We start from the raw sequence: 25,408 nt of genomic DNA, 5'->3' as shown, positions 1-25,408 counted from the left end.
CCTTTATGTCTATCATAGCATTTAATCAACTGTCTTGTCTCTACTCATGCTTTTATCTTATAGATAAAGAAATTGAGGTTCAGAGAGTTTAAATGACTTACATGGGTCACACAGTTAGAAAATATCTAAGATAGGGTTCAAACCCAAGTCTGACCAATACTGAGTCTTCTTTTCATTATGTCATATTGCCCCTCTGAAGACACCTTTACATATAGATTTTGGGTTTTTATTTTGTACTGGAATAAGTCGACTTTACTTATGTGTAAATATCTTTTCATTTCTGTATCTCCTATTGTATATCTCCTATTATATATTATATAATGTTATATTACATGTATGTCCCACTATATATGATATATCTTATTATATATATCCTATATATACCAACATTGTGCATCTGATGCATATATCCATATATAGAGACATGTAGACATAATTATAGATATTTATACATATGGATATGGATATCAGATCTCTTGCCTCTAGGGTCAAATTCCAATTCCTCTGTTTCACATTTAAAACTCTTCCTTCACATAATATGAATTTACCAATTGTATAAATATTCACACTTATGTCTATCCATGTAGCAGATTCTACGGCTTCTAGCTGCTCATACAAACTCTTCCAGTTGGCCTTTCGAATCCTTCACAATTTGATTTCAGACTACCTCTCCAGACTTAAGGCACACTCTTTCTCTTCACATGGCCTATAATCCAGTTAACCTTTTCTTCTTGCTTTTCCTCATCCCTGATGTTTCTGTTTCCATCTCTGTTTTTGTCCCCCATGCCTGAAAAGAACTTTCCTCTTATCTTCCTGTTTTATAATCCACTGTTTATTTTTAAGTTCAGCTTAAACATTAGCTTCTGCATGAAAGCCTCTTCTGATCCACCTCCAACCCTTTAAGCTGCTTGTGAGTTGATTTAGAATATTTTCCTTGTCTTTATTTTGCATTTGTTTTGTATATATTGGTAGAGCAAACCCTTCTGGTTTCAGGTAGAGTATCTAAAGAGGCAACCATGACCCCAGTTTCAAGGTACTCTTTGGGGATCTGCATTCTTAAAACTATAGACCACCAGCCCTTACCAATGATAGGCCAACAGGCAACTAGAAAGAGTACTGGATCTGGAGTCAGGAAGACTTAACTTCTTAAATTCAAATCTGGCCTCTGATACTAGTTGTGTGACTCTTGACAAGTTATTTAACTCTGATTGCCTCAGTTTCCCCATCTGTAAAATGAGCTGGAGAAGGAAATGACAAGTTACTCCAATGGGTCATGAAGAGTCATACAAGACAGAAAATGACTAAACAGCAACAGTAGGCACTAATTAGCTAAATGCAAAATCGGGCTAAGTTGGAAGCATGAAAATAATGACTACAAAATATTCTTGTAACCCTTTCCCTCCAATAAATTTGGGCTGAAGTTTCAAATAACATCAGAATGAAGAATGGGCACATTCATAGAGAATAGTGAAAGAGACACACAGGCAGGGGAACACATATGGCCAAGACAGTTTCTGCCTCCAGCATTGTAGAACCTCACTATACTTTCTCTTCTCATGGTTGCTCAAGTGGGCTTCCTGGGACTACTCTCCACTACTAGATTCCTGACTGTAAGAGCTAAATCTCTCTTGAATCCATACCTGACTCTCTTCTCTGCCCCCAAGACTTACATTCCTCAAAGCAGTCATTTACATTGGTTCTCTTTGGACCTGATCCCCACCATTTCTCCTACTGAGCAAGTTAGTTATTCCTGCAAAATGCCATTGCTAATGGGAGTGCAAAAAGGAAAGGAAATTCCTCCATAATCCTTTAGTAGAGGTAAACGAGGAAAGGCAAAGAGCTGGGTTGTTCATCTCTACAGATCTCTTTTCTCTGCTGCCAGAGACCATGCTCCTCAGGGCTATTTCCTGCTTCCATTGATTACCTAATGATCTTGTCTTCCTTTTTAAAAAGCCCCTGTGGTTATGGGTAGGGAGGTGGCCAAGCCTTAGAATGCCAACATCTAGCTGTCCTCTAATTTCATTAGACTGTGGCTTGCCTGGCAGATTTCCATTTTTCCCCATTGGTACATCTAAAGACAGCTTATTTGGGAGTGGAATTCTCCTTGTATGAGTCATAACCTGGCACCAACTATCTAGTTTCATCCTTGGCCACAGTTCATCAGATGTCCTATATTTTTAAAATCCTTATTTTCTGCCTTAGAATCAATACTAAGTATTAGTTTCAAATTAGTAGAGAGATATCAGCTAGGCAATTAGGGTTAAGTGATTTGCTCAGCTGGGAAGTGTCTGAGGTCGGATCTGAACTCAGGATGTTCCATCTCTAGATCTGGCTCTCTATCTGGCCCTTTTCTGTATTTTTGTCATCCAGACAGTACGTCTTGTTAACTCTACTTTGAGTAATGATACAACTCCCACATTTTTGAAGAAACCAAAGTAGAGATCAATAGGAAGCTGTAGAATTTACCAAAATATCAGTCCATACTAAATGAAATCAGTGGTATCATTTCTGATGACATTTAAAAGGCTACATATTAACTCCAAGGAGTCTTCTGCTGAAGCCTTGGTGGGAAACATACAGTAACTTTGTCTGTTGATTATTCAGTGTTTCCTGGGCAATAATTATTTTTCAGACAATTATAGCTTAAAGTGGAAACCAGTAATGATTTCTCAGCCTTGTTCAGCACTTGGCTTACTGGGGCTTACTATAACCCAAAGCCACTAAGCTTTGCTTTTCTTAAAATCTCATCATGAGATCAGCAACTCCCTGAGAAGTCTAGAGGAATCTTTAAATATGAGCAGCCCAATAAGATCAATAACCTCCCCTTAACAACAAGCATTTAAAAATTAATATTGGTACCTGACTTATTCTGATTTTATTTCCCCTTCCATTAAGTGGTTGTCATCCCAAAAATCCTAAAAGAAGCTGATTTTTATTCCTTTTTTTAAAAAAAAACAAACAAATTGTATTTTTTGTTTTGTTTTGTTTTGTGTCTGGACTGATTCCTAGCACCTCCTCTGCATATAAATAACCTGTCGTCACTGCTTACGAGACTGGTAATGGCTGAAATGCAGTCTCCAAGGATAGCAGGAAGAAAACGAGGCAGACCCCCACTTCACTCAGCACCGATAAAAATGGCGGTCCACAACCTCTATTCTACTTCTGCCTGTTCCTTGCCAGTTGTGAAGATCCCAAAGAAGAGAGGCCGGAAACCTGGGCACAAGGTATGTTTCCAATGCATCTTTTCTCTAAGGTAATCTTAAACTGACACCACTAGCATCAAAATGGAATTAAAATATGAAACACAGTGAAATGTGGAACAGGTCATGTAGAGCTTGCTAATGTGAGAATGAGAAGTTGTTCTCAATATCACGCATCACCATAACCCATTGTTATAGCATGTCTGTTTAACAAGCAATAACAGTAGCTCCCATTTATATATGACTTTGGGAATAATAATGCAGTTTACATACATCATCTCATTTGATCCTCACAACAGCCCTGTTTTCAGGTACTATTATTACTATTCCCATTTTATATGTTAGAAAACTGAGTCTTGAGGAGTGATTTGCCCATGGTGCCAACAACTTTTAACTGTATTAATTGAAGTGTGAACCCAAGGTTTCTTATTCTATGTTTAGCACACCATCTCCAATAACATAAGTAGTAATTATATCAATTTTGGTGGTAGGGAAACAATTAATAACAAAGTAAGATAAAAAAGCAGATTTTGGGGAACACACAAACTCAAGTTTCTAAAACTGCCACCTAAGATAGCTTTTCAAGCAGAAGATCATTATCTGACTACTTATTGGATCCATTTTCAAAGCTACCATGCAAAACACATTCGTCATTTATTTGAGTGGAAGGAGATGATGTCTCTCAGACAGTTAAATAAATAAATAATACTATCGAAGCAATGTCAAGGAACCATAGAAGAGTTTTCCCAAACCCAGCTCAACTGGAGACCCTATGAGGAAAACACAGCTCATTAATTCACAACTTCCTGCTTGCATAAAGGAAACATTGATGTCAGGCTTGGCTAACCTTTGATAGATTCCCAGTGATTTGGAAGTGGGGAAAGAACCAAGTTCTCTGATGTAATCACAGTCATATAAACAAACTCCAAACCGAGGGCAATCTTTTCCTCTTATAAGATGGGAGCCAAGTCTTTCTGAAGTCTCACAGAAAAGAAAGACCATCGTGCTGGCCTTTCCTGAGCATTTTCCACCTCAATAAATTTCATTCAGAAGCTTTCTCTTGTTTGAAGAGAAGGAAAGGCTTAGGCATCCATCTTGAAATCTGAATACTCTGCCCAAAATGCAAATTTCCAATTAACTCCCATACAGTTAGGAAAATGTATGGAAATTATTTCAGGTCTACAGAAATACAAAGCCTCTGGAAAATCTGTAATGGATTCAGCCATGTCCCCTTTGGTTCTGATACTAGGTATAAAGAAACATGGCATAGAAAAAAATATATGTACATATAAATATAGTCTACTCAAGGTTATTTAAGGGTTATTCATTTTTTGGACTCAGTTGTCTGTTGAGATAAATACAGCTCCATTCTCTAAATGATTTTTCTTAGTCTGGATAACCTTTCTCATTGACTAAATCTTGATTCAAAAGATACTCTTTCAGAACTGATATCAAACAGATATCATTCTTCCCAGCTACCTTTCTTAATGGCGCTGAGGTCTGACTATCCTAACTGCGTGCTTGGAGCAGAACAGGCCATTTACTGATCCAGGGAGCTAATCCAGGGACTGGAAGAAAAGCTGTGAAACTTCAGTTCCCTCCTACACCCTTGGGAGCTGTGGCCCATAAATAAAAAATGCCAACAAAGATATTCTTTACCACAGCCAGAAAAATGGAAATTCACTCCATAGCTTGAGCCTGACTTCATGATTTTCCTTCTTTTTAAAAAATCACTCTTTTCAGTTATTCTGCCCTTTGTGAGTTCCACACAACCAGCTGGGCTCTTCACTGTGTTTCACATTTTATTTCCACCAGCGACAGTGGCACCAGTGTTCGTGATTGGGGGTATTTGGGCTGAGGGAAGGAGTTTATGAGACTAGGGTGGTCCATGGTGTTTGTCTTTACAAAGAAAGCTAGTTGGGGCAAGTAGGTAGCATAGTGGAAAGAGCACCAGGCTTGGAGTCAAGAGGACCTGACCTCAGTGATTTTCTAGCTGTGTGACCCTGGACAAGTCACTTAACCTCAATTACCTAGCCCATAGCACTCTTCTGCCTTGAAACTGATACTTAGTATTGATCCAAGACAGAAGTTAAGAAATAAACACACACATACACACACACACACACACACACACACACACACACACACACAAATCTCTCCCATCTCTTTGAGATTTAATGAAATAATGTGTAAAGTACTTTTCAAACCCAGTGCCATATAAATGCTAACTATTGTTATTATTTTAGCAACAATAATAGCATTAATAGTTATAATATTTGTAATGATGATGATAATATTTGTTGGGCAGCAAATCCCACTACTCCCTTGATCCTCTTACACAAGACTAGGCCAGCCTCATACACAAAGAGGCAGATCATTCATGATTGATAACAGGTGGTGGGGCTAGTGTTCTAGGGTTCTGTTTCAAATGAAAGGATCATTTTCGTCTCTGGTCCTGGGAAACAAGGAAAAAAAGAATTATGCTCAGCTGAAAAGCTTAAGAACCCTGGCAAGAAAATTATATAGTTACTCCTCACTTTCCCAGATGTCACCTATTGGGCAACCTCAGCTTTTTGGAACATTGCCCAGAATCCAGATGTGAACAAATTCCTCTCCCCCCAAATTAACTATTTTGGATGAGAATCTGTCTAAAGTGCAGTATACCCCTCCCTGACACTTGAAATTCAGAGTTCATAGTATAATTAAACCTTTCCTTGTTGTCTTAGGGTCATCCTGATGAACACTATCCATTGTACTGATCTGTACGCATTATGTTGGTGGTTTCTGAGGCTTTTGGTGTATTGAAGGCATAGAGTTCTCTACTCCCATAATTACTTCACTTGTTGGGTATATGGTCTGGACCGTTTCTTTTCAATATCTGTTTAAAAATCTTTCTATGATGCATTGACACACATTTCTTCTTTAGTAATTACAAGGCATTGTGCACAATTTACTGCTTCTTTTGTACTTTTAGATCTTGTAATGTTAGTATTATGCTTAGAAGAACTGAGTTCCTTCATTTTTCACAATGATTTTAAACATCCTTTGATGTTAATGAGAAAACAAATGAAGACTGGGCTCTACTGAGTATGCACTGATTCCAAAATATGGTCTAGAAGGTGGTGTTTGGACTAGGATCTGGATTTTTTTAAAAGCTTGTTTTCTTTGAAATTGCTTCTTTTCCCTAAAGCAAAAGTGCAGGGATATTCTGGTTGTGTTCTGGCTTTTAAATTAATTTGTGAGACTTTTGATAGAACTTCAACAATAGTCTCTGATTCCAATCAAGAAAACTGTTACCCTCGTTTCTCACTGCCCCAGCTATTAGACTGTTTCACAAGAAGAACAACATTGAAAGTCAAGCACTATTTGCATGTACTTTTTTTTGGCATCTTGGTAAGTTACAGCATACAGTTCAAGTCATTTCTCTGACACATTGCTGGCTTTGTAACATGCTATCCATGTTCTACACAAGACTCTGAGATTATCAGTCAGGAATGATAATGCTCTCAGATTGATTTGAAGCAGTTAAGGGAAGCTAAGGACAAAAAAGAGGTCTTTAATCAGAGGCTAGATGACCACAGGCATCCCTTCCACATCATGACTTTCTCCAATGCAGTTCTGATATATCGCAGGTTGGCAGAAGAAATTAAATGGGAATTTTGTGGGGGGGGGCGATTCTGGAAGCTGCAGATGACACATGAAGGTCAGCAGATGACACAGAAAAAGTTGAGAAACTCAGAAATGCCAAACATATATGTATAGTATTATATAATATCAAAATATTTTTCTTTGAATTCTACAAATAAATATTTCTTTTTTAAAATAAAAATAAAAATTGAAGTTTGTGAAAAGAATGCAAAAGCCAGCAGACATCACACAAAGGCTAGAAATGTAGAGATGTCTTAAGAAGTTTGGTAACTCATAAATGTATATAAGATACTGTAAAAGAAAAAGAAAAAAATATAGACTTCTCATGTATGAAAAAAGAGGGCCAAAATTTTTTACTTGGCTTTTTCCAGATCTCCAGGGGTCCCATGGTCCTAACCCTAACCCCCCCACCCCAGGGATGTGAAAGGGATACCTATATTTAGTGACTGTAAGATAGGAGACATTCTTTTTATCCATAGAATGGATAAAATTTTCAAACTCCATGATCCTGTAAAGTATCAGAGAAGGTACTGATCTTTATTGGTAAAGGGAGTTTCCTCATCTGGGAATTCCCTCTACCACTTAAACCATAGGTCTAGTCTCTATTTCTTGCCCTAGCTTGGTACAGCAGGAAGTGGGAATAAGAGATGGCCAGTGACCACTTCTTTTCAAGATGGGTAAAAACCATCTGACCTTCTTTTTTCCTTTCAATTTCAAACTTGAAAAAAATGGGGTTCTAAAACCCAGCAGGTAGCAGTGAGCATGGGAAATCTATGGTATCAATGCATGGGGACTAAAAGGAATGCCTCCTTGTCTAAATATTGATTTTAACTTCTTTTTTCTAATTTGTCCCCTGCCACCCAAATTTCTATTGTCTTTTGTGTAATTTGTACTGTTTCCTGAGAGTTCATTATTAAAATTTCAATTTGAGTATTTGCAACTCGGAAATTAGCAAATGCTTCAAATCAGGTTATATTTTGTTTTGTCAACTGCCTAGATGCAATAAAATGATGGAGAAAATGTTAATAATTTGTATTAAAATTTAAAGTATATTCCTGTATATTTATTCAGAGAGCTGATAGGTTTTTAAATAGTTTTTAATTTTTAAAATTTTTATTTATTTTATTTTTTTAGAGAGCTGACTGTTAAATGTTTATCAGACTAATGGTACATAGGACCTAGGAGTTCACCCCAACTCTCCTAATCCCAAACCTTAGGATCATAGACAGATTTAGAGCAGGAAGGCATCTTAGAAACTCTTTAGTCCAGTTCTCTCACTTTATAAATAAGAATAATGGCCCAGAGAGGTTTTGTGACTTGCCTGAAGTCACACAGGTGAGTCAGAAGCAGAATATGAGTCATGGCATTCTGACTTCATATCCAGCACTCTTTCCATATTGCTTCTCCAAAACCCAAATTTCTTATAGCAACAGCATATGAGTTATTACAGAACAGATGGGGGGAAAGTTTTTTGAATTTTAGCAAAATGATAATTTGTGGCTCAAATTTAAATTCATTCTGTGTTTTGAGGGGCAGGAGTAGGTAGTCTGTACTCTTTAGTACACAATCCACTTGGTCTATTGCCTTATTTTTAAAAAATAATGATGCCCTGATATCACATATAATGGTTAGCACACTCCTGGCAGATGTGCTAGGCTTTGTTTTCAGAACTGTACTTTTGCAAGTTTATTTTTCCCTCTTCTTGTGGTTTTTCCTACTGAAGGTCATTCCTTTGTGCCTACACAGATGATGTTATAGAGGGCTTAATTTAGTAATGATGTACTCGTGCCAGTTCTAACTTTGTGCCTTTTCATGTTCTCTTTGGTGTGGGATGTGAAGTAGCATTCCTTGGGCTTGAGAGCCAGAAAGCCTAGGCTGAAATTTAAGCTTGGATACTCTAGGAAAGTTCTTTCACCTTTCTTAAAGACTCATTCTTCTCATCCATAATAATAACAATAAAGAACAACAACAATAATGATGACGATGATAGCTAGCCTTCACCTAGGGCTTCCAGGTTTAAAAAAGCATCATATTATCTCTTGATCTCATAATGATCCTGGAACATAATACAGTTTGTCAGTAATTGCCATTTCACAGGTGAGAAATCAAGGCAAACAGATTAAGTGACTTGTGCAGGCTCCCATAGCTACTAAATATCAGAGGCAAGATTTAAGTCCCCTTGATTCCAGGTCCTGAACTCTGTACATTGTGCCATGTAGGTGCTGAGGGTTGTTATCCCCAACTGCAGAATGAAGATTGTGCTTGTTGCTGTTCAGTCCTCCCAGTGCTTGGTGACTTCATCTGAAGTTTTCTCAGCAAAGATACTGTGGTTTGCCATTTCCTTCTTCAATGATGAGGAAACCAAGCAAACAGGGTTAAGTGAATTGCCCAGCTAGTAAGTAAGTGTCTAAGGTCAGATTTGAACTGGAGAAGATGAGTCTTCCTGACTCCATGCCCAGCATTCTATCCTCTGTAGAGAAACTAGAAGCAGGGAGATAAATTAGGAGATTATTGCAATAACCAAGGTAATGGCTATAAGGGAAGTGAGGAGGGAAATGCAAGAGGATATGTAGAGGCAGAAACTGCAAAATTGGGTAGTTCCTTGATTATATGAGGTGAGGGGAGAGAAAAGAGTTGAAAATAATGCCACAGTTGCAAACTAGGAGCCTGGAAAGATGATGGTGTCCCTGAAAAAATAATGGCTCAGTGGACTGAGAACCAGACTTAGAGACCAGAGGTCCTGGGTTCAAATATGACCTCAGACATTTCCTAGATGTATGACCCTGGGTAAGTCATTTAACCCCCATTGCCTAGCCTTTACCACTCTTCTGCCTTGGAACCAATGCATAGTATTGGTTCCAAGGAAGAAGGTAATGGTTTAGGAAAAAAATGGATTTTGAAAATACAGAGATTACTTGTACCTACTGCATGATTGGCACAGATGAAGTTGTTTCCTTTTTATGCATGTCTTTTCAACATTTGTTTTTCCATTTTGGACCAATAACTGCATAGGCTCCTGGTAATTGTAGTCCCCAGTCTTTAAAGAGGCTGGAGGAGGGAGTTATGGGAGCCTGGGAACTTTTGAATTAGTCACTCTGCATGAAGTAAGGGTCGAAAGTGGGAAGAGGCAGAGAGAATGAAGTTATAGCAACAATGGGGGAGAATTTTTCATGAAGCCTAATTTTGTGTATAGAGCTACTGTATAGAGCTCCACTTAATTAACAGAGAAGCCTTCTAGGGAGGCTGAGACTAGTCTTTCCTGAGCAAATATAAGATGCTGGTGAATTGTTTCCTTTCCTTCCTTTCTACTCTTCTTTTTATTTGGTTTGAAAGGCTGAAAGTTTAAAGCACAATTTTCTTTTTATTCAATTGTTGCTTATTGTTTAATTATTGATTTAAATCTAGATTTTTCTAGAAAAAATGTTAAGATCTATCTGAATTATTTCCTAAAGATATTTTAAAGTAGAAAATGAGCAAATAGTCAAAGCCTTTGGATGTTTGAACACACAGAGTTTTTACAAGTCAGGAATCTTTATCTTTGAGGAAAATTTGTTAGGGAATTTCTATTATAACTGAGGCCTTGAATTACTATTATTTATTATAATCTGCATTAATAGGTTCTTAAAATAGTAGGGAAAGGGAACAAATAAACTCATGGATTATCATCATGGGCTAAAGAATGGTTCTTTATTAGATATTTCCAAAATTTCTGAATAAAAGCAGCTTGGAAAACTTCCACCCCTTCAGATTTAGAGAGAAAAGATAGAAGATAGGGAAAGCATTCTCAAAGCTGTTGTGAAAGGGCAGATATAGAAATGGTCTGGGAGATTCAGAGCAGAGGAGAGGGTAGAAAAGAAATGAATGCCACCCCAATAATTGCTTTTGTCAGTTCTACACACTAATTTGGCATTTATGAAGTGGAATTCCCCTAAAGTAGTATGTTAAAGGTTTATGCCAGGTTTTTCTCTGGTTCCCAAACTTTCCATTAATTTCTTCGATCTGGCTGGGTGGTTTGTAAAATAGTTTTTTAAAATATCACTTTTATTTCTTCTTCCTTTGATTCTCAACCAACCAATCTTCATCACATTTCTTCATTTTAATTCCTGGATTTGTCTGTGTGAATATATTGGGTAAATATATCAAACTACTCCTCCATCTCCTCCCAACTTTTCACTCATTCTATAAATGAGGAAACTGAGGTCCAGAAAGATTTTTAATCCATTTTGCTATCCATTTCTGTTTTATGGATGAACTCATCCTAGTCATGTTCACAGTTCTAATTACTGTGTATTTCCTGCCATCCTATTTTCTTCTGTTTATCTTCCTCTCTCTCTTTTTGTCCTGTTCCTCCAGAAATGTCTATCTTGCCTATAATGACTGCCTCATTTAATCTGCTCTTCCTTTTATTACCCATATGCCCCTTTTCTTTCCCCTTTCTTCTGCTATTTCAGTGTTGGGTAAGATAGATTTTTATACCCAAGTGAATGTACATATACCACACACACACACACACACACACACACACACACACACCATTCTTTGAACCAATTCTGATGAGAGTAAGATTCAAACATTGCCTGCCACTCCCTACCATTTCCCTTTCTACTGTAAAAGTTCTTTCCCATGTGCCTCTTTTATGTAAGAAAAACTTCCCCATTCTCTCTCCCCTTATCCTAGTGCATCCCTCTTTCTTGTCCCTTATTTTTTTAGATAATCTTACATAATTGACTCACATCTAAACCCTCTGTAGACTCCTTCTAAATACTCTAAAAATAATGAAGTTCTTAGGAGTTGCAAATATCATCTTCCCATATGGGAATGCAAAAAATTTGACTTCATTGAGTCCCTTAAGATTTTTCTTTCATATTTTTCTTTTTGTATTTCTCTTGATTCTTGTGTTTGAATATTAAATTTTCAATTGCCTTTTTTCTCCATCAGAAATATTTAAAAGTACTTTATTTTTAAAATATCTATTCTTTTCCCTGATGAAATATACTCAGTTTTGCTGGGTAGGTTAATCTTGGTTGTAATGTGAAAGTCTCAAAATTTTATATGATCCTAACTATGACCCCATGATAATTTGAATTGTTTTTTTTTCTGGATACTTTCAATTCTCCTTGACCTTGGGGGCTCTGGAATTTGGGCATAATATTCCTAGGTGCTTTCAATTTGGGATCTCTTTCAATAGTGATTAGCAGATTTTTAAAATTTATATTTTACTCTCTGGATCTAAGATATTGGGGCAGTTTTACTTTATAATTTTTTGAAATGTGGTATTGAGGCTCTTTTTGAAAAATAATTGCTTTTAAGTAGACTTGATATTTTTTGAAAACTCTTACCTTCCATCGTGGATTCATTACAATATATTGGTTCTGAGGCAGAAGAGTGGTAAGATTTAGACAGTGGGGGTCAAGTGACTTGCTCAGAGTCACATGGCCAGTTTTGAACCTAGGATTTCCCATCTCTAGACTTGACTCTCAATCCATTGAACCATCTACCTGCTTTTTATGGTCAAGTTCTTTTTTGTTGTTGTTCATTCATTTTCTAGACTATTTCTTGACTTTGAACTTCATGTTAAAGTTGAGCTCTATTCACCTAGGCATGGAGAGGCACTGTCTCAAGCTTCAGACTTTTTTGTGCTACTGTTTCCAGAGTTGGTTGTGTGTCTCTACAAGTTTTCAATGCTACCAAAGTTATATGATCCAGGTAGAAGTGTAACTACTTCTCTTCTGCTCTGTGCTCTTGTCTTTACCCAGGAAGGCCCCTGCTCCTCTCTAGCCACAAATGCTACTCCTCTTGGCCTTAGAATTGTGCCTAGGGTCTCTACTCCCTTATGACTTAGCACAAGTGTTCCTCTCTACACTGGAGTTGCACTCCCAATAAAGTTGCCAATCAGAACTAGCTGCACCCAATACCAACAAAATGTCCTTTGTAATCACTTTCTGACCAATTGTCTTACTCCTTTACCATTTCTGGGTTAAGAGCACCTGAAGCCACTGCTGATGCTTTCATGGTCACCTCCAAGACCTCTCCATATCTTTTTTTTGTAAACCCTTACCTTCCATCTTAGAATCAATACTGGGTATTGGCTTTAAGGCAGAAGAGTGCCTAGGACTAGGCAATGGGGTTAAGTGACCTGCCCATAGTCACACAGCTAGGAAGTATCTGAGGTCAGATTTGAACCCAGGATCTCCTGTCTTTGGGCCTGACTGTCAATCCACTGAGCCACCCAACTACCTCCTCTCTCCATATCTTAATGGATGGGTTTCCTGAGGTATTGTATCCAAAGAAATTTACCTGGTGAGTCTCTTCAAATAGAATCATCCTCAGACAATACGCATTATCTTTCCAGTTTTCTAAGCTCAGTCAGAACCTCAAACCCATTGAGATGGCTTTCTAAAAGCCAGCTTCACTTCTCTACCATAATGCATGTCAATCCATGCTACTGCCACCAATAAATATTTGATTTGTTGATATAATGCATTGCTATTCTTGAGATGTAGTAATGGTGGATTCAGTTTCCCAGCATGGTCTATCCTATATATCTAGACTATTGCAAAAGAAAGCCTTGTAATATTATAATGCTGAGTATCTTTTTCTATATTATTTATATATTCATTGTTCATGTAGTATATTAACCATGTTTTGTAGCTTAAAGATAGAACTCTTATCCTTGCTATGAAAAGATGAAATAAGTTAGCAACAAAGAGGGTCTAGATATTTCCTTTTGGAGATTTGCTTAAATGTCACAAAGGTGGTAAAATTTGTCAGTGTTCAAGCTACTATTCTCCCAGGCATATTGCTTGGGACCATTTGAAAAGAAGTCCCCTAGTGCATGGTAAGGATATCTAAGTATTAGCTAAGTAGAAGGAGAAGTTTACAAAGTTGTATTTGTGGGAACTAAGAATTAAATTGTCATCACTGAATTCTGAGCATTTATTTTTTACCTTTTATGTATAATGTGTATGTGTATATGTGTATGGTATACACCAGTATCTTTTCTATACCAAGATGAGTGTCAATGCCAAGCTACTTCAGACAATAAGTATTTGAGTTATTGATATGATTTGTTCATTATATGTATGTACATATATACAGATATGCATATAAATGCATACACATAAGTGATATAGAATATATCTTTATCATCATATAATTAAATGAAGAGGCAACTAGGAAATACAGTGGATAGAGTGCCATGTCTGAAGTTAGTGAGACTTATCTTCTTGAGTTCAAATCTGGCCTCGGATGCTTACTAGCTGTATGACTCTGGGCAAATAAGGGTCTACTGTGCCACCTAATATTTTCCCTGGTATTATTGCAGGCACCACAATTATCCCAGCCATCCAACCTAGCAATCTTGGAGTCATTCTTGACTTTCAGTCAGCTTACACATCCTTGACTCTTAGTCACCCCACACTTCCAATCCATTTCTAAATCTTGTCATATATACAATTAACAGCATCTCTCATACACATCCTCTTCTCTCCATTTACACAGCTGCCACCATAATGCTCTAGACAACTCTTTAGTTAGTTTAGTTTAGAGAGCTTTTCCACACTGGGAGGTCTGGATCACAGAGAAACACCAAATTACATCTACCTGCAGATAGATACCGAAATGCAAAAATAGACATAGAAATGGAGAGGTGGAAAGATGTGGAGTTAAGGAGAGATAGAAATACAGGTTAGATAGACATATACAGGTGGGTGGTATAGTAGATAGAATGCTGAGACTACAGTTGAAAAAAACTGATCTTCCTGAACTTAAATCTCATAGCTTTAAGAGCTCTGTAACCCTGGGCAAGTAACTTAACTCTGTCTGTCCAAGTTTTATCACCTATAAAATGAGCTGGAAAAGGAAATGGCAAACCACTCCAGTATCTTTTCCAACAAAACCCCAAATGAGGTCTCAAAGAGTCAGACATGACTAAAAAGTGTCTGCACAACAACAAGAGATTTACAGATAGAGAATAAGAGGTGAATTCTGGAACCATCTCTAGCATCATTCATCCAAACTTTTAATACTTCACTAACTTGAAGCACTATTATCTAAATTTTGCTCTTTTATAGTGGAAACACGATGAGTAGAAATTAGCCACCCTGCACCATGTAGTGGGGTAGGTGATTTGCTCTTTTCTTTTAGTCCATTTTATTTGTTTTCTAAAGAAAATGAAACCTAGGAATCCAAAAGTCCTGGGGTATATGTGCTTTTACTTGAGTGTAAGGAGTGTGGATGTGGATGTGAACATACATATGCACACAAATTAATATAAAATGATGCTCTTTTAGTTTGGGGGTTTAAAAAATTCACTCTGCAGATAAAACATTGGCTTTCCCAGTTCTTTCCTGTTTTCTCTTCCATATTCCATCTTCCTCTTAAGCTTGAGATAATATCTGTAAGGAATTATTCCATTAATGTTAATTACTTATATTTGTCCTTTAAACAATTTCTCATCAGCATTTCTGATAATGTCAGAACTGCATATTTCCAGCAAAACCAGCAATTTAATTGGTCCATTGTTCCTGACCCTCTGGCAACTCCTATGTTACCCATCACATAAAAGTTGGGGGGGGGATTGTTTGCTTATTTGTTTTTTGGATAATTTTGATAGGACACAAAGCATGCTAAAGGGTTCTTTTGACTACCATCTTGATCTGTAATAGTTAAACTTTGAAAACTTGGAGGTTATTTCCATAAATGAAGTAGCACGGGACAAATTCATTCATGTGTGGCATTCAGTTTTCCTTAAGAGGAAACAATTTTTCTGTGACTTCAGTCAACAGCCACTTCCTTTTAGATTGATCTCTGACTTGGGGCTTTAATTTACAAAGGAATCCCATTATGGTGTTCACACTCTACTTTTCTCCTCCCCTCCAATTTTTAACTGAGTAATCCTACCTCTTCAGATCTCTCATTCTGCTCTAGATCTCATCTAAGGAACTATATATAGTTTTATAATTATGTGAGCATATTATACCTGATAAAATAGGCTTTTTTTTGTCTTTTCCTCTCCACCCTTCTAGAATAAGTGAGGTGGAACAGTGGACAGAATCAGGAAGAATTGAGTTCAGATTCTTCCTCAAATACTTATCAACTATGTGAACCAAAGCAAGTTACTTAATTTCTGTCTCATTCTCACTTTCCTCATTCACAAATTGGGATAATAAAAGCATTTTCCTAATGGGATTGTTGTGAGGGTGCAATGAGATAGCATATATAATACACTTTGCAGGTCTTAAAGCACTATATATAACTATTTTTACTATTATCACTAGGTTGTAAGCTCCTTGAGGGCAGGGTCACTTCATTTTTTTTCATTCTTGTGCCCTTGATTCCTAAAGCATATCAGCCTCTCTCTCCATATTGCAGATATTTAAGAATTTTTGGGGGGGTAAAATTAAGCTAAATGTCATCAAGGAAGTACAACACTGAAGAGTAGTATGTCAACATGGAACACAAAGTCAGAATCGCCCAAAAGCTGTGTTGGGTCTCATAATGCAAAGAAAAAATGAGCTGGCCAGAGGGTTCCACCCTCTTTAATTGCATTTCCAGCTGGCAGAGATGGACACTTTCTCCTTCTGTTCCATTCTCACCATGATACTATTAACGAGGCAAAGCACAGGCTCCTCTGGCAGCCATTGGCAGCAACGCCCTTTACACATATCGTGTTGGATGCGTTTGATGAAGGTTTTGCATTTCAGATGGAGGTGCCAACTTTGCCAGCGCCTGTACAGGATTGTTGGCTTTGAGTTTGTTCCCTAGATTGCAAATTGATTAGCTACTGTATGTCAGGGCAAGGCATCCTGGGCAGTGAATCTTCTTCAAGTGGGTATGACTGCCAAAAAAGACTCCCGTCCTCCCCTCCTTCCTCTTCATTCCAGGCCGTTTGTTCTGCTGCATCCTATTTGAGTTTGTCCATTAAAAACAAAGAAAAATCACCTGCCAGGAGAACAGCTTGAACAGATTGGGGCAGAAGTTGGAGCTCATCATTTTACAAGTTGGAGATGCTTCAACTTTCGGTCCTGGGGTTTCCAAATCACATCCCTACTCCAAGGGGAGAATCAAAGGTAACATTTTTAGTGAGGAGGCCCACATTGCCTATCCCTCCTCATTCATTACGTGGCCTCCACCAGCTGAGCATCCTGATACATGTGGGGAGAAATTTTACTCATTGAAAAGCCATCCAAGTGGAAAGACAGTTCACTCTCACTGAGCCTGGGTAGCACTGTGGCAGACTGAGACATTTAACAAAAGAACAAGCACATGATGACCAAGTTGCTATGACCAGTTCATAAAACACTTTGGATTTACGCCTTTTTTTTTCATGAATGCAATCTCATTTCCATTATTTTGGGAATTATTTTAAAGTACTCTATTTTTGTTGTCTTTCATTTTGTTTGATTGGTTAAATCTTTTTTTTTTTTTTTGGATTGGTTAAATCTTAAAGCCTATTACTAGCACCCTCTTATTCTTAATGCTTTGAATCCTTCAAAAGCATTTCCATTCAACACAACCACATGAATGGATAGCTAGCAGTAATAAATGTTAGTTCTTTTGTAAAATGAATTTTACGGCCATCTTTTGTTTTTATGTCACCTATGTGACTCCTCAAGAGTCAACCCTTATAACAAAGAAGAAAAAAGGGGGAAAAACAGTTCAGCAAAACTGCTCGAAGTACTAAAAAAACTGACATTACATCAACTATGCATTACTTATATATAGTTTGGAGACTTCTTCAAAGAAGCAGAGGGAAAGACTTTATAGGATTGACCATTATAATTTTGCAACATTCAGGTTTTTTTTTCTGTTTGTTTTGTTTTTTGTATGTTTGTTCCCTCTTGTAGTAATTGAATATGTTGTTTTCCTGGTCATATTTGCTTTGTAATTTATAGAACTCTTCCCATACTACCCCATATACTTTACATCATTTCTTGAGTCAGTTTCATCAGTCATGAGTAAAAAAAGTCCCATTATATTCATGTTCCACAAAGTACTGGTAATTCTTAACAATCATTCCTGTTTCTTTTCCAACATCTGAGATAAAAGGCACAGTAAAGATTAGTATTAGGGGGCAGCTGGGTGGCTCAGTGACCTGAGAGCCAGACCTAGAGATGGGAAGTCCTAGGTTCAAATCTGGCTTCAGACACTTCCTAGCTGTGTGACCCTGGGCAAGTCACTTAACTCCCATTGCCTAGCCCTTACCACTCTTCTGCTTTGGAACCAATACACAGTATTGATTCTAAGATGGAAGGTAAGGATTTAAATAAATATTTTGGTATTAACCTCAAGGTAACTATGCTATGTAGAGAGTAAAAGACCAGCCAGTACTGACTCTGAGATTCTGTAAATATTTTGTTCCAAGAAAATTTTGAGTACCTTTTTCTGTGCTAAGTACTCTGCTAGGTTTAGAGTTCCAGAGACAACAATGAAAGAGTTTGTACCCTTAAGGAGTTAACATTCTATTAGATTCCTAACAGAAAGGAATCTAACAAAGATGTCTAACTTTTAGTCCTTGTAACCTTGGTGCAGAGAGCTTGCTGATAAATTATCCTCAGTAATAGTCCTTAGCACTCTAAGAGTTAATTTTCTGTTCCATTTTTAAGGTTCCAAGCAAGATATGGAGACTGGCCTCTTTTTACCACAGATCATATATATGTCATGACAAATGGCTAATCCCAGTAGCCTTGATAGCCAGAACTAGCCACAGTACTGTGAGTCTCTCCCTCTGGGAAATGATTCCTCTATATATTTTCACAGTTGGATCATAGCTTGAGTGAGATGAGACCTCAGAGACCATCTAATTTAATCCCCTCATTTTACAGGTGAGTTAACTGAGGCACAGGAAAATTAATTTAATTACCTGGAATGACCAGGGGGTCAGAAGTGGGATTTAAACCAAAGCCCTCAGACTCCAAAGCCAATATTCTTTTGATTGTATCACACCTTTTGTATAAGTAAGAAGAGAGAGATGGTCACTGAAGCTATAGAAAGCACTGAAGAACGGAAGATCCACAGCATCAGACCTCTGTGATTGGGGACTTGCAGAGTAATTTATATGAAGTCAGATCAATTTATTGCTTTCAGTGACTGCAGGTGACTGTAGCTATAGAGGATATTGTGGATTGTTAGAGAGAGATAGAGCCTTAAAGGTCATCTAATCCAAACTTCACATGTTACAAATAAGGAAATTAAGGCTGAGAGAGAGTGACTTGTCATTTCTGAAATTTTAGAGCTTTTCCCATTGTTCAGTCATTTGTGTCATTTTTAACTCTTCATGACCCCATTTGAAGTTTTCTTGGCAAAGATACTGGAGTGGTTTGCAATTCCATCTCAAGCTCATTTTACAGATAAAGAAACTGAGACATACAGGATTAAGTGACTTGTCTAGGGTCACACAGCTAGTAAATGTTTAAGGCCAGATTTGAATTCTGAAAGATCAGCTATTCTGACTTCAAACTCATCTCTCTAGCCACTGCACCACCTAATTGCAGAATAAAAGCGTAGGTCTCAACTCCCAATCCATTGCTTTCTATTACTTAGGACATCACCAAGACAATGGGAAGTATTAGATAAGCACCCAGAACTGTGTACCCTCTTCGATTTATCCTCAAGATAAAGAGATAATAAAATTGATCAATTCAAATCACCTGGCTCAGAAGTGATATAACCTTGGGCACGAAAAGAACTAACTGGCAGAGATAATCACTGAGCCTTTGTTAGTGACCTCTGAAGCCCCATGGTGAGTGCAGGATTGAAGAAAGGTAAATACTCTCCCAGTCTAAGATAGCAAAAAGGATGGTCCTTGCAAACAACGTCCATGATTTTTACTTTAATTCGTGAAAACATTCTAAAATGCCTTATTAAGGAGATGGCTAATGAACATCTGGAAAAGAAAGCTGCTGATCACAAAGGACTGAGATCAAGGATAGGTCATGCTGGATTAACCTCATTTCCTTTTTTTGATGGGATATCTACACTCATAGATTAGGGGAATGCTAGAGTTGCAGTTTAGGGAGATTTTAGCAAAAAAAATTCACAAAATCTTTCATGTTATTGATGTGAAAAACATAGTGAACCATGAGACTAGACGATAGTTCAGTTAGGCAGACTTGGAATTGAAAGGCTAGAAGTACAGAATGACACACCAACATGTAAAGTCTCTAGTGGGATATCCCATGGATTTATGCCAGGTTCTCTGCTGTTTAACATTTTTTTTTAAATGAATGACTTAGATAAGGACATAGAAGAAATGCTTGTCAAACTTGCAAATGGCATTGTGCTGGGAATATGGTTAACTTGATGACAGTTAACATTCCAAAAGATCTTGATAAACCTCATCTTGCTTAATGAGATGATATCTAATAGGGATGCATAGGAAGGGTACATGCAATTATTAAATACCTATTATGTGCCAGACACTGTGCTAGACAGTTTACAAATATTATCTTATTTGACTTCCACAATCATCCTGAGAGGTAGGGGTTATTATTATCCCCATTTTGAAGTTGAGGAAACTGAGGCAGGCAGAGGTTTAATGACTTGCTCAGGGTTACACAGGTAGTAAGTATCTGAGGATGGATTTGAACTCAGGGATTCCTAAATCTGGACTCAGAGCTCTGTCTACTGTGCCACCTAGCTATTTCTATATGCAACATCCTGAAAGTCCTGGTGTGGCTCTAAGCTATTTAAAAGCACACGAAGATTTTTGGGACATCCTATATAATCTCATAAAACTTGGGTCTGAAAAATTAACTCTCTAAGAACAAGATGGAGCAAGCATGACTAGACCTTAGTTCATCGGAAAATGTCTAGGTGTTTGAGCAAACTACAAGATTAAGTAATGTGTTTCGGCAACCAAGAACGCTGATACAATGTTAGCCTACTTTGAAGAAAAGCTTAGCTTTCAGAAATAAGGATATGCTGGTTCTGCTGTCCTCTGCCCTGCTCAGACCACATCTGGAAAAATGTGTTCAATTCTCTGTACCACATTTTAGGAAGGATTTTTATAAGATAACAGGCATCCAGAATGGAATTGCCAAGTTGGCAAAGGACAACACCTAGTTTTTCTATATGAGGACTGGTTAAAAGAAAAGAGGATGTTTAATCTGGAGAGCAAAAAACTTGGCGGGGTGAGGGGGGTGGGGAGAGGGAACATGATTATAGTCTTTAAGTGACCAAAGGACCTCCATGTGGAATTAGATGAATTCTAGTTGCTCTAAATGGCAGAGCTAGGCAGAAAAAAACAAAAAACAAAAAAACCTAAAGTGGTTTACTATTTACTATTTCTTTATCCAGTTCATTTTACAGATGAGGAAACTGATGCAAACTGGGTAAAGTGACTTGCTCAGGGTCACACAGCTAGTAAATATCTGAAATTGCAAAGAGATCAATTTAGACCTAATGTGAGGGCAAAATTCCCAACAATTAGTTACCCAAAAGTACAGTGAGTTGTCTTAGGAGCTAGTGGTTGCCCCTACCCTGGAGGTCTTTAAGCAAAAGCTGGAATTGAAATAGTGAATAGAGGGCTATATGTGGGATCAAAAAGACCTGAGTTCAAATCCTGTCTCAGATACTTAATAACTATGTAACCTTAGGCAAATCAGTGAATCTCTCCTAATATCAGCTTCCTCATCTGTAAAAAAAAAAAAAAATCAGAATAATAAGAGCATCTATCTAGAAGGTTGTTGTGAGGATCAAATGAGATAACATATGTAAAGCACTTTGCATACCTGAAATGCAGTATTAATGTTAATTGTCCTTGTTTTTTTTTTTTTTTTTGTAGAGGGGGATCTAGTTCAGGTGGTGGTTGGACTGATTGACCCCTTTCCTACTCTGACATTTGGTGACTCTATATAATGTACATGAAAGGTGGTCATGCCTATCTGTTTATTTCCTTGGAGACATCTCCATCCCAATGTTTTTACTGGCTATTTGTGCCCAATCTGTAGTAGAGCCTTCCAAGCTTGTATGGACTGATCAGCCGTAGTTGGACACACTGTACAATGACCTCAACGCAGAGATGCCATTTTGGTCCTCTTTGAGTGCAAAGGGCAACCACCACCATCACCAACCTGGATGTGGTCTCTTGGGCTTCAGATCCCATTGGACTATACTTCTGCTGTTGACACATAACTCCACTTCACACATGGGTTCACACTTGCCCTCAGGGACATATCAGTAACCCTCTGTGATAGTTCACATATTATGGAGGGGAGATACAGTAGAAAAGGATACAGTAGAATTTACTAGCTGAAGTCAGGGAAGTATTTAGGGAGGCAAGGAAATCATGCCCTATAGGTTTTCATTCACCAAATTGGTTATATCTTGCAGCTGAAGTCTCGTGTTCTAATGACTCCTTTAGCAATCTCTCCTCCACGAAGCACACCAGAGCCAGATGTCATCTCCATCCCCCAGGATGCAGCCGCCATACCCAGCTCGGCAGCAGCAACACAGGCTCTCCCAGGTACGTCAGCTGAACTCAACACAAATAAGTGTGCTGGCCAGCAGGGAGTTAGATAACTGGCCAAAGGCTGTTGGCTCCATGATCATGGGCATCGTTGGAGATAGATGTGACTGATGAGTTGGTTATCTCTGTCAGTCCAGTGAAATCTATAATGACCAGAGATGTTGAGCTCTGCTGTCTTGAGGTTTGGAACATTCTTTTTTGGGGAGTTCAGTGAACCTGATGGCCCTGCTGAAGGGATTAATAGGGGGAGGGGAGATAGGTAAGAACATGGAACAAAAGCCCTGTTCTGTTTCTTCGTAGTGTCATGTTTTAAACCAATAGTTTAAAAATAGGTTTACCATTAAAACAACACTGTCATCTTATGTACATTCACACTTTTTCATTTCCTAGCATGTCTCTTCCCAGAAAGCCATTCCTCCCCACTATCCCCTGCCAGACCTGGAGTAGATTCTAACCAGGAAGGATTTCACATGAAAATAAATCTATGAGAGGGATTATGCATAAATATGAAATGACCCAGTTCACTCATTCATTCATTCATTTATGCATGAATGCATTCATTTATTAAATGTTTGCTCTGTGCTAGGAACTGTGCTAGATATTAGAGAGAAGCAAAGATAAAAAAATGAACAATGATAAGGCTCGAGAAGCAACATGGTACTGTGGAAAGAATTCCCTCTTTGGAGTCATAGAACTAGGTTTAAATTTTGCCTTTGATTCTTTTTTACCAGTGTGACCTTAGCCAAGTCACTAAATTTGAGTTTGCTTATGTGTAAACTGAGGGGTTTGGATAAGATAGCCTCTATGGTCTCTTCTAGCTCTCAATCTACTTTTATGAACCAATTATGCTATGTTTTCTGGGAAGCCCCTGCTTCCAAATATCTCCCCCATTAATGCTATTAATTCTATATGCTATTAATAATTTAATGTTAAATTCCACTCTCAGGAATTAATCTGTATTAATCTTTTATGGGCAGTTAGGTTCAACAGTGGATAGTGTCCAGATTTAGAGTAAAGAAGACTCATCTTTCTAAATTGAAATCTGGCCTCAGATATCTACTAGATATGTGACCCTGGGCAAGTCATTTCAACTTGTTTGCCTCAGTTTCCTCATCTGTTAAATGAGATGGACAAGAAATGGCAAACCCACTGTAGTTTTTTTTGCCAAGAAAAATCCAAATACAGTCATAAAGAATCAGAAATGACTGAACCACATTAATCTTTTTAAAACTGAAAACAGGCCTAGTACTGCATAAATACAAGTCCCTAAAACCCTAGTGAGAGTTTCTTTCCTTTTTTAAAATAACAAAAAATTATCAATGCCTTTCATATTAAATCACAATCAGTTCCAGATATACTACATTGTCTTCTTCCTCAACCAAACCCCAGAATTACACTTCCTGGGAAACAAAGATAGTTAAGTAAAACCTAGTGAAGCAGTGAACACTTCTGACTGTGTATGTTCCATTCTGTTCTGCAGTCTCCCACCTTTTTACTTTGAGAAAAGGAAAATGCTTCCTTATCTCTTCTCTAGGGTTAAGACTGATCATTTTTAATTACAGAGGATTATAGTATATAATTGACCATTATAATTATCAGCTTAGGCTTAATTTTAGTGTCACTTTCATTTACATTACTGTAGTGACTTTGCATATGATCCCCTTCTTTCTGATTACTTCCCTCTGAAGTTAGAATATGCCTTCTCATATTTCTCTGAATTATTCATATTCATCATTTCTCATAGCTCAATAATTTCCCATAATATTTATGTTTGTTTAGCCATTCTCCAAGTAAAAGACACCCATTTGTTTCCATTCATAGAAAATGATGCTATGAATATTTTGTTGTTGAGGTGTTTGTCCAACAGCGGGGACTTTCGGTCAAATTGGATTAATAATCAAGGCATTTTTCTTAATTTCAAATTATTTCCCAACTCATCAATTCACAGTGTGTCTATCTTCCAGTTGTTCCTTCCACATTTGTCATTTACAAATGGATGAATATATTGTAAAATGACAAGGATTCATTTAATTTTTTATTTCTTTAATTGGGAATTGGAGCAGTCTTTCATATGGTTGTTCATAGTGTAGAAAAATTTGTTCCTATCTTTGACTAGTTATTTCTTGCCTCTTGACCTTATATATTTGTGTTGATTCCTTATATATCTTAGACAACAGAGTTTTATGAATAATATTTGATATGAAGATGTATTGGTTTTATTTCTTTGTGCAAAAGTGTTTTAATTTTAGGTAGTCAAAGTTGTCCATATTCTCTTTAGGATCAATTAGATACATCCTTTGGATAAGAATTGTTCCCCTAGACATAGTTGTGAAAGGTACCTTCTCTAAAAAAAAGAAGGTTGTGATTACCTTCTGTACAGTGTCCCTCAAATCTTAGTGCAATTTTAGACTTTAATAATTACTGAAGTCTAAATATAAAAAAAATATAAAACTAACTTCAAAGGTCATTCCAACTTTTAGATTATTAATGTTTTGTGTTCAAATTCATCAGAACTACCATCTTGTGCTATAAATTGCACTAATTAATTATTAAACTTTATAAAAACTTTAGCAGCTCCTCAGTTGTTGAAACAATTGCATCTATAAACTTAGGTTTAAGGTAATCCAAAGATGGGGCAGCTAAGTGGTTCAGTGAATTGAGAGCCAGACCTAGGGATGAGAGGTCCTGGGTTCAAATATGGTCTCAAATACTTCCTATCTGTGTGATCCTGGGCATGTCACATAACCTCCATAACCTAGCCCTTGCCATACTTCTATCTTGGAACCAACACATAGTATTGACAGAAGGCAAGGGTTTTTAATATTTAAATTTTTTAAAAGATAATCCAAAGAATGAGATTTTGATGCATACATTTCAGTTTTGATGGACTCCACACAAAAAAAGATCTAATGCATATAAATCAAATCATTGAGATAGCCAAGCAAAGGAATTTCTTCTACCAGTTCATTAGCATGAGGAAGTGTCTTCACAACCAAATCAAAATATAAAATGTATTATTCAAATTCAACATTTATAAAATTAAAGAAACATAAAAAGTATAACTGATAAAGAACTACTCTATATTTAGGTC

General features: G+C 37.3%; 1 protein-coding gene across 1 annotated transcript in view; it reads left to right on the top strand.

The window, feature by feature from the left end:
- Positions 1-25,408, top strand: part of SCML4 (Scm polycomb group protein like 4) — a 206,755-nt gene that overhangs the window by 96,213 nt on the left and 85,134 nt on the right. The window contains exons 2-3 of the mRNA XM_056818637.1: positions 3,010-3,224; positions 22,182-22,314. Of these exons, the coding sequence (XP_056674615.1) occupies positions 3,060-3,224; positions 22,182-22,314 (298 nt within the window). The 5' untranslated portion in view covers positions 3,010-3,059. The remainder of the gene's footprint in view (positions 1-3,009; positions 3,225-22,181; positions 22,315-25,408) is intronic.

This window comes from Monodelphis domestica, chromosome 2 (assembly GCF_027887165.1).
Source record: "Monodelphis domestica isolate mMonDom1 chromosome 2, mMonDom1.pri, whole genome shotgun sequence".
Taxonomy (NCBI): domain Eukaryota; kingdom Metazoa; phylum Chordata; class Mammalia; order Didelphimorphia; family Didelphidae; genus Monodelphis; species Monodelphis domestica.
This window is presented reverse-complemented; position numbering and strand designations above follow the sequence as displayed.